Genomic DNA, 10,637 nt, shown 5'->3' with positions numbered 1-10,637 from the left:
AGCAACAAGGCAAAAATTACAAAAATCACTACGTCACAGCATTGTTCACATATTACCTTAAGCTGCTAGCTAACATACATCTAGTGTCATATGGATGGATCCATTATATCACGCGGTCTTCACATTGGATGCGGATCCGCTCCGCTCTGGAATTTATTTAAGTGGGTATGCACTTTTACAGCTGGCTGTATGTACACTGGCGTTCAAAAGTGCATGGAGATGTTTCAACCGTAACATTAACCTCTAGCCGCCCAGAGACCTATAAAAAGGTCTCCTGTTCCATTCTAATTAGAACTTTGTGTTGACAGAATAAAATTTAATTTTGATTGGCAAGGTTTGACGTATGGGCGGCTAGAGGTTAAAACATTACGGTCGACATATCCATGAACTTCTGAACGCCACCGTACATCGCTATACATAGTCCTTTTTCAACTTTAGCCATATTTTTCGAGGTGAATGTATAGGTCATACTGATCAACTTAAGTATAATATGGGACTAACCTCCTAAATACCGAAATAAAAATTGATTCTGCCATAGAAAAAACATAACATCTGTCAAAATGTATGAAAAAAATTATCAGTGGTTCAGTATGACTTTTTTTTTCATTTATTTAGTAACAAAAAGCCTATACATTTACAAAATATGACAGCGAACAAAGCCCCCTATAGTTAGGGAGGCGAGGTAGCTAAATGGCGTAATTCAACGGCGCCGTCGAGACCTATCAAAATCGAAAGATAAAATAATTTCGAAAAGAAAAGCTCGTATGGCAAAAACCATTTTAGCGGTGGGTTTGGCGTGTACGGTTTTTCAAAAATGTTAAAAAAAACAGTTACTTGGGCATTCTCGAGCGCGTCAGATATTCATACTACGTATGCCCCGAGTGCCTCTGATAACAACGGTATACTAATCTGCCGGTTTGCGTGGTGGGGGTAGGCATATAAAGTAGTCAAAAATGCAAATAAAAAAAATTTACTCGGGCGCGTCAGATTTTCGGAAGGGGTGTTAAGTAGGCCCCAAGGAAGCTTCCTTTAAAAAAACTGACGATTTCGGCGTGACGATAAGTTACGATGAATTTTTGAAAATGCAAAGAAAAAAAGTTTTTTTGAAATACTCGAGCGCGTCAGATTTTCATAGGGGAGGTTTATCCCGGTATCCTGAAAGCATATTTTTTTAATCTGACAAAAATGTCGGTGGGTTCTCTTAATCTGACCGATTTCATGATGCTTCAAGTCAAAAAGTTTTAACTTTGGACAAAAATGTAAAGAGACCTTTTTTGTGTAAAATCAAATTACCTTTTTTGTTTATTTAAACTTTTTTTTTGTAAAATGTATCGTTCGCGACTTATATGCCGCAACGCGTTCTTAGGAAGACGAAATGGCTCCTCCACACTTCCGGTCATGCGGAAACCGGCAGATTTTGTATTTTTAGTAAGTTTTAGATTATATTCTTCAAAATAAAAAATAAAAAAATCGCGCTCGAGAATGCCGGATTAACGTTTTTTTTTTACAAGTTCGCGACCCTATAACTCGGCGGCGTCAAGGACTTATCGTCAGATTAGTTAAATTTAGTCTTTAAACACTAAAATCAACCCCCAATATCTTAATCTGACGCGCTCGAGTATTTCAGACTATCCATTTTTTTTTACTAATCTGATCGTCTATCCTACGCGCGCGTCACTACATATAGAGCTAAATACTTTACAAGGTTGTTCTATTAGGTCTAAGGTATCTCTCATATCTTAAACTGCCACGCTCGAGTATTGCCGAAAATTCCCCTATTCGCCTCCCTATTAACCACTAGTGTATAGCGGCAGTTAAGCCCTAGGGGGCTTGTACGTCCATATCGCAAAGATATGGCTAGAAAAAAATACCCTGTATGTGTAGCGCTGTCTCTTTCACACTCCAGAGCGGCGTCCGATACATCAGTGTGATATATAACCGCGTTAAAGTTAAGCAGAAACGGTGTCATACAGTCTCGTCATTCGTTTGATCACTGGCTCACGATATCACAAAAATAAATTGTATTTACATAACCGTCAATAGAAAATAATTTTAGAAATGGATCGAGACAAGTTTAAGTAGCACTATATTAATCCTAATCGTTACACGATAACTTAGACAGAGAAATAATAATACGCAGAAAGCGGAAAATTGTAGGTGCAATTTTACTGATTTACTAGATGGCGCAGTGTTGCCACGTACAGTATGCTGTAGCAGGCGTGGCTCACTCCACGATTTCGTCGCTTTGCTACAGGTAGCTAAAAGTACATCCGTTCCACACCAATTTTGGGGAAAGCCAGAAGCCGGGAGTGGCGCTGTCGCCACCTAGCGGCCATATCTGTGCTGATCGTAACAGACGCGTTTTGTTAGAGAGTGAGTCTTCTGTACCTAGTACTATTATTTATTATGTGGCTGTAGCTAGATTTTTAAGCGTGACGACATCTAGTTTGGTGGTCGAAACCGTCAGACGTAGTGTATAATTATTTTCCATCGTTTTTTCACGGAAACATACGAACGTGTCTTGCTATTTCAGTCAGTCTCGGTACAAAAAGTTCTGAGGTTGACTGAAGTAGCATGACAAATACGAACGTTTCCGAGAAAATACGATGGAAAACAATTATGCACTACATCTGTATGTATGTCAATTGACAAATGTACCACTTGGTGCGTCTTATTATTTCTTTTTTCATGACGATACTAAGCAGACGTTAACGTTTTTGGGGCAAAAATATTTTCTCCTACTCTTAGATTGAACGCATTTTTTTTTTCATCCATATAAGTAGATGATTTGCATGTTGATATGGTTTTGGGTCAGAACTATAAAATCTTTCTAATATGCTGTTCTCAGATCCTAACTGGCCAATATACTAGGTATATACTCATTAGGACGGTTCGAAAAAACGCTTTCTTCAGATTTTTTTGGGAACCCCTCGATTTTGAAAATTGAAATTTTAGCATTTTTTTCTTGAGAGTTATAATATTATGACAGTAAAAGAATTGAGGGGTATCCCTAACTCAAGAATAAGTAGTTTTTGAGCCATCCTAATAAAGTCTGAAAGAAAAGTGTATACATAGTTTTTGTCAAAAATAAAATTCCCACGTTGCCAAGATGTCCCAAAAACGTAGTCCGCACCTAAGTCCGTAAATCAGTTATGACTAATATCTTTGGATGTGTGACCTTATCGTTATGTGGAGTGCGCGGAGGCGATGGAGTCGGGGCTCTGCAGCGAGGCCGAGTACGCGGGGTTCATGGGCGTGGCGCCGCCGGCCTCGAACAGGGTGCTGTCGTACACGCTGTTGCTTTGCTGGAAATAACGTGTGTACAGTTAGACCAAGCTAAGTTCGCAGCGAATTTGATAGCCCAGACTTTGCGTGAAAATTGTAATATAGTCACACCAATAAAAGTCTGCAGCGGATTTGATAGCCCACGCAGTGTAAGTGTTATTAATACGTCATAATTTCATAGAAGTTTGACGTTTAATATGACACTTGCACTGCGTGGGCTATCAAATCCGCTGCAAACTTTTTACGGTCTAACTAAAGTAAAGTGTAAAGTGTAAAATTAGTAAATCTCGGAAACCACAAATAAAATGTCTCAATTTATAATTGAATATGAAAGTACAAAAAAGGTAGTAAAATTTGGCTTTTATAGAATTTATCAATAATCCCGTCATTGCGTAATAAAATACACCCGCCATTCTGACTGTCAGAATGGCGCGTGTAATGTTTTTAATAATAATAATAACTTTAAATACCGCTGGTGGCCTAGCGGTGAGAGCGTGCGACTTGCAATCTGGAGGTCGCGGGTTCAAACCCCGGCTCGTACCAATGAGTTTTTCGGAACTTATGTACGAAATATCATTTGATATTTACCAGTCGTTTTTCGGTGAAGGAAAACATCGTGAGGAAACCGGACTAATTCCAATAAGTTTACCCTCTGGGTTGGAAGGTCAGATGGCAGTCGCTTTCGTAAAAACTAGTGCCTACGTCAAATCATGGGATTAGTTGTCAAGCGGACCCCAGGCTCTCATGAGCCGTGGCGAAATGCCGGGATAACGCGAGGAAGAAGAAGAATAACTTTAAATACCGTGAGGTACAGTTTTTTTAAAGGTGGTACCAAATAGTACAAATTAAGTACTAAAATATGGTATGCCTTTTGTTTATTTTTAGTAGTAGTAGTAAAATACTTTATGGTACAAAAAGAAACATAAAACATAAAGAACGCACATCATTAGTATTTTTATTTTGGTACACCCGCCATCCTGACTCTCACGACTGTGCAAGTGTTATTGTCAAACTTCTATGAAATTATATGAATTATGGACGCTATATTACATTATGGATACGCAGGCGACAACGTTCGTCAGGTACAACTACAGGCCATGCATAATGAGTGCGGGGCAAACGGGGATTCATTTGGATTCTTCTGTTTGCGCGCGTTTAGCTATTTGTATTTTTTTACAATATTTTATGCAATCTGTTTAGATATGATACCTGGTAGATATAATCGGAGTCGGTCTTGAGCGAGCTGAAGCTTTGCTGGTGCGGCAGCGACACCTGGTCGTCGTCTAGAGGCTCGTCCATCTGCACTTGTATGAGAACATGATGCTTGGCTGTTTAGATATGATACCTGGTAGATGTAATCGGAGTCTGTCTTGAGCGAGCTGAAGCTTTGCTGGTGCGGCAGCGACACCTGGTCGTCGTCTAGAGGCTCGTCCATCTGCGCCTTGTATGAGAACATGATGCTTGGCTGGGATACACTGGAAAATAAATATTTAGGACTTTCACTATTTTTACACATTATTAAATTGTACAACGGGACTTAATCGCATATTTAAGTTTTAAGATTTACTTCCAACGTTTCGAGGACGGAGTTGTCCCCGTGGTCTCGGAGAAGACCACACTTAAATACGCGATTAAGTCCCGTTGTACAATTTAATTATTATTATTTGGTTTAATTAATACGACATATTTAACGGCGTATAGAATTTCCTTCAGGTTGAAGACAGAGAAAATTCAGAGTTACCAACAATAAATTACTGACAGTCTGTTTATAAAAACTGAATACTTGGTTTTACGGTCTCAAGAATTAATTGCCTAACTGTCGGTAATTAAATCTTGAGACAAAAAGGTCAAAAGGTGGAAGCAATCGTAAACATTAAAACGGCTGACGGGCGCGTCTGTGAGTTTGAAATGAATCAGATAGCTATGCATAGGTACGCTTTAGACGGTACTCGTGTATGGACCCTCATAGTCATGCATTCTGTATGTGGTCACCCGCATCCCGCATCAGTTTGAGAACAACGTTAAGAAGCGCCATAAAAACGCGCAGGTAGAACGATACCTGAAGAACTCGCTTAGGAACGTGTGGTAGACTAGCGGCGTGTAGAGTGAGTAGTACAGCGACGTGGTCACGTCCACGACGCACAGCCCCGAGGGTATAGGGCCCCATAGCAGCATGCCTGCGCCGGCGGCCTGCGTCGCGTCGGGGAGCGCCAGGAGGATGTATAGGTACCTGAAGAACTCGCTGAGGAACGTGTGGTAGACTAGCGGCGTGTAGAGCGAGTAGTACAGCCACGTGGTCACGTCCACGACGCACAGCCCTGAGGGTATAGGGCCCCATAGCAGCATGCCCGCGCCGGCGGCCTGCGTCGCGTCGGGGAGCGCCAGGAGGATGTATAGGTACCTGAAGAACTCGCTGAGGAACGTGTGGTAGACTAGCGGCGTGTAGAGCGAGTAGTACAGCCACGTGGTCACGTCCACGACGCACAGCCCTGAGGGTATAGGGCCCCATAGCAGCATGCCCGCGCCGGCGGCCTGCGTCGCGTCAAGGAGCGCCAGTAGGATGTATAGATACCTGAAGAACTCGCTGAGGAACGTGTGGTAGAATAGCGGCATGTAGAGCGAGTAATACAGCCACGTGGTCACGTCCACGACGCACAGCCCCGAGGGTATAGGGCCCCATAGCAGCATGCCCGCGCTGGCGGCCTGCGTCGCGTCGAGGGGCGCCAGTAGAATGTATAGATACCTGAAGAACTCGCTGAGGAACGTGTGGTAGACTAGCGGCGTGTAGAGCGAGTAGTACAGCCACGTGGTCACGTCCACGACGCACAGCCCCGAGGGTATCGGGCCCCATAGCAGCATGCCCGCGCCGGCGGCCTGCGTCGCGTCGAGGAGCGCCAATAGGAGGATGTATAGGTAGAAAGACAGTTTCGCTGCAACAATAAATATATGTTCAGAATAACTACTAGATTTGGGTATAAAGCTGTCACTGCAAATTGGTGTTTGAGTGATCTTACAGTCTGACTTTTAAAAGTAGTAACATATATATAAAGGGGCCCACTGATTAACAGTCTGCCGGACGGTATCGGCCTGTCAGTTAGAATAAAATTTTGACAGTTCCGAACAACTGACAGGCAGATACCGTCCGGCGGACTGTTAATCAGTGGGCTCCTTAACAAGAAATAAGTTTTAGTGGCTGATGTGGTATAAAATGGTGGTGATGTAACAGAAAGGATATGTGGTATTTCACAAATAAAATAAACAAGCGTCTATGAATGGTATTTGCTTCATAAAGCGTAGTCTATATTTAGAACAGCAGTTGTTATAGATAAACCTAGATCACATTAATCAGATCTTAAACAATGGTCCTTTGAGCCGGATTGTCCCTACGACGCAGTTTTAGCCGTGACTTTAGTGGTGGACTTAAGGACATTTGTTTGGGAAGGGGTTGAACATGAGCACCCTCATTAAGTTAAGTAGGAACCCTAAAATGTTTATTGATTGACTCAGAAACTTTGGGAGGGCTCTGACGCCTTAGCAATCCCTTCCTCTCCCTTAGGATGTGTTCCTGGTACTTTCATAATAAGTCTCGGAACCGAGAATATACCCGACGCACCTTATAATTTCAAGTCCCGGGAGCATTCCCTACCCCCCACTAAATTCACAAGAGTGAATGTCTGTTTTATCTGTTTGTGATAAACCTTGAACTTAGATAAGATTTCTATTCACTTTAGGATAGTCTAAAAATAATTGTTCGAATGCGTCTCTTTTGATAACAAAATTAGTTGAAGTTCGTTCTGGCGCTTCGTCGTGACGTGATTTTTATACAGTACCTACGTGTTAATGTGTATATGTATTACACAGAACTGATGCTTTGTCTAGGAAAAACAACAAAAGAAAGTAATAATCAACAAATTCAACAAACATTTCTATACAATCAAGTTACATAATTAAATACCTACACATACCGTTTGATATAATCAATAATAAATGATTTATAATGAATTAGTACCGTCCTGTTGTTTACAATAGTGTTATCAATGAATAATAATTATTACTATAGCCATATACAACTACCTAAGTAGCAATATACTGGTGTAACTGCATTTAAATGAATCATTTTAATAAATCCCGGACAATAACAATAATCTCTATCACTTTGTTAATGCGAATATAGAGTAAAAATTAGATGCAAATTATAATGTATAATTTTTATTATAAATAAGTGTTATATAAATGAATACGTAACAGCAATCGCGATATCGAATAAAGTAATGCCGTCAACAGAGTTTTCATTTCTGCCTTTTTGCGACAATTTAATATAAATTATTGACTAACCAATCCATGCCTGCTTTAGCATACTTTCTTACTTTGGCGTTTCTTGACCCATTACCATAAATATGATACTACAATAAAGAACTGAATTGGAGATTTAATACTTAGCATGCACTTACTAACCTGTGTTAATTTTGTCTCTTACTAATGAACAGAAATTACAAAATGACAGATAGGGACAGATGATTATCAATGGTTTAATGGTATGGCATTTTTATGTGACATGTAAACTTACTTGGTAATGCCAAATACTCTCTCAGTGGGGTCCATGGCAATATCAATATCAGAAAATAGATGAATGCAAACACAAGCGACGAAGTAAACCAGAACAGCACTCCGCCATGTTCAAACAAGTCCGTATCCCCCGCTATCAGAGTGTCATCATCAGTCTTCATGAACTCCAGTGTCCCTTGAGTGATAGTGAAAGCCAGAGATATGAACGAGGTCGCCATCAGGACATATCTTATACTGCTCCGGCTATCCATGTGACCTAAAACATAAATTGCAATTTAATTACATGTTAAAATGATAAACAATATCAAAACATAATTTCCTTTAGTTTCTGCAGTCCGGGCTCATTTTAATAAGGCAATTAAGCACTTAACATTGTTATAAATTTAAATTTGTTTAATTTAGTAAATTATTAGCAAATGATGCTCAAAGATTTTAAATCACTAAAGAGATATAAATAATGTAAATAAATTGCTAGCCAATTGCATTGGCCAGGCTAGCTGAGTTTTTTTATTCTGAGTTATGTAATGATTGCTAAATGGTAATGATCTTAATGACCACATTTGTGGTTGACACAGTTCAGTGAAAAATGATGCTAAACCAGGCCAATGGGGCATGGTCATTATTTGTAAGAATACACATTATTTCCGCAGTTTAGATTGTTTGTCTTAACTGTGGAAAAATGTGTTTATTTTGATTAAGGTACTCTCCAATATTTCACTATTGAGCAATTATAAGCACTGTAGCCCTAAAACTGCCATGTATTATAATGTATAATAATAGGGGGACTTTTTATAGGGTGTAGTCATATAGGCTGGTGATAATAAAGCTAAACATAAGTCATTAGGCCCAGGAGAAAGTTCACTGGTCCCATAGTAAATTTCATTGTGACAACAGTTTCTACATAAAATTAAGATTAAATTACAAAAATTATTAATATAAATCTAGGCTAACAAAATCTGTAAGATAATTATAGATACAAGTCTTACCAAATGCTAACCCGAAGATTACAACACTCATCTCGGTGGCCAATAGAAAAAACTTCACCATGACCCACAACACCTTGTCCACCTGGCCACCCAGCGGCATGGGGGCATTCAGCGTCATCGCCACCGCACATCTCACCACACTTATTATAACGTTGCCCCACACCAACGAATAAAAAGTCAGGAATATCGGGCTACTCGTCGCTCGGAGCTTCAGCTGCGCCTTGTTAAACCTCACCACTAGAAACAGCACGAACAGCGCGTTCGGTATCAATATAATCAGATCCCAAATTCGGACTCTGCAACAAAAGCTAACATGAGCACAAAAACAAACATAAAAACAAACCGCACAAGGCCACTGCTGCCTTACCTTGAGTTATTTATCCTCGAATTTAAAATGTGTTTACAAAATGTATCCTCGCTTACGGGAGGCAAATCGGACCCGTTCATCACATCAAAGTGCCACATTTTACTGCGTTGCCATCAAATTTTTTCTAATTAGAAAAACATTGGAGCCCTATGCAAAGGAATCATAACTCAATTTGAGTAATCGAGTTAGTGATACCTCTCCCACTGCGCTACGTCAACATCTTCCAATATTTTTTGTTATTCATAACACTTCGGTTTCCTTTATCTTGGCTTTCTACTGTACTACAAATTACGAAACGTAAGCGATGTAACAAGTTATCAATGCGAAAATTACTGCCATCGTTCAAGATTGGGAAATCTTTCGTACGTACGTAGTTTTTTGTACATGAAGTATATATTTTTTTATTTGATCTCTTCTGCACAATTTTATTCTAAATCCTTACATACGATTGGATAAATTGCTCTTGAACATTATTTTAACCAATCATATTACTGTTAAGCCATTGTTAAGCTGTGCGGTCATGGGTGGTCATTCAAAAAAGTCAAATGATACCACACAACAAATCAACAATGACTATATGGACTATAAAGTTGGAATTTCATTTCTCATTAAATAAAATACACATGATAAGTATATCAACAAAAAATATACGAAAATATCAAGATAAAAATTAATAAATACCATGGTAATTGAAATGGCTCATAGGATTCATTGCCTTCGATACTGTACGCAAACTTCCCCAAAAATATGTCTAAAGTCTATGGTACTTTGAGTTGCCAGATTACAAATTATCGGAAGATCTGATTTTTATAAAGCCTCACCAGTAATATATGATCATTGTCAAGAGGGCGCTGCTATTCTCATGTATTGGGTGACAGTTCAGTATAGTATGAAAAAATTAGTTCCAGTAAAATTCCGCAACATGGCGCGTGATCATATATTCCTGGTCAGGGTTTATTTAACTATGCAACCATTATTAAAGGCTCCTACAGACTTTGCAACAAATTGTATGCGATTTTAGATAACGATGAAGTTTGTAAACTGAAATAAATGTCATAAACCAAATAAGAATCATATATTACTGGTCAGGCTTTATCCTCGTAAAACCCAAGCCAATTTCTACGCTTTTGAATTAGGAACTTTCTTTTATTTCTATGAGTAAAAGTCATAACTCAAATTTATAAATTTGTACTTGTACAAGTACGCGGGGACTTATGATTATGAGGTTATATATACAGTGTGGAAAGATAAATCGGTTTGGCCCAGTACTGTCTCATTTCAAACAGACTAAGAGAATCATACTGTCTTGGTCTTTGCTAGTACTAGCACCCAAAAGAAAAGGTCGAGTATAACTTTCTTTGTTACTGACTGACAAAATGTGTTTGCCAGACTATAGTAGATCAGATTTATAGACCAACTAAATAGAATACATA

At 39.4% G+C, this 10,637-nt stretch overlaps 1 protein-coding gene and 1 long non-coding RNA gene across 2 annotated transcripts in view; one reads left to right on the top strand and one right to left on the bottom strand.

Annotated features, from left to right (window-relative positions):
- Window positions 1-10,637, top strand: part of LOC134671882 (uncharacterized) — a 274,843-nt gene that overhangs the window by 221,201 nt on the left and 43,005 nt on the right. The gene's annotated exons all lie outside the window — the stretch shown is intronic.
- On the bottom strand, window positions 684-9,603 carry LOC134671818 (transmembrane protein adipocyte-associated 1 homolog). Its single transcript, XM_063529644.1, has 6 exons — window positions 9,205-9,603; window positions 8,838-9,133; window positions 7,853-8,107; window positions 5,516-6,215; window positions 4,631-4,760; window positions 684-3,305 (listed from the first exon to the last, which is right to left on the bottom strand). The coding sequence occupies exons 1-6, from the start codon at window positions 9,300-9,302 to the stop codon at window positions 3,186-3,188; spliced, it is 1,599 nt and encodes a 532-aa protein (XP_063385714.1). The 5' UTR covers window positions 9,303-9,603; the 3' UTR covers window positions 684-3,185.

Source organism: Cydia fagiglandana, chromosome 16, assembly GCF_963556715.1.
Source record: "Cydia fagiglandana chromosome 16, ilCydFagi1.1, whole genome shotgun sequence".
NCBI lineage: Eukaryota > Metazoa > Arthropoda > Insecta > Lepidoptera > Tortricidae > Cydia > Cydia fagiglandana.
The sequence above is the reverse complement of the archived record's forward strand: the minus strand, read 5'-3'. Positions and strand labels throughout refer to the sequence as shown.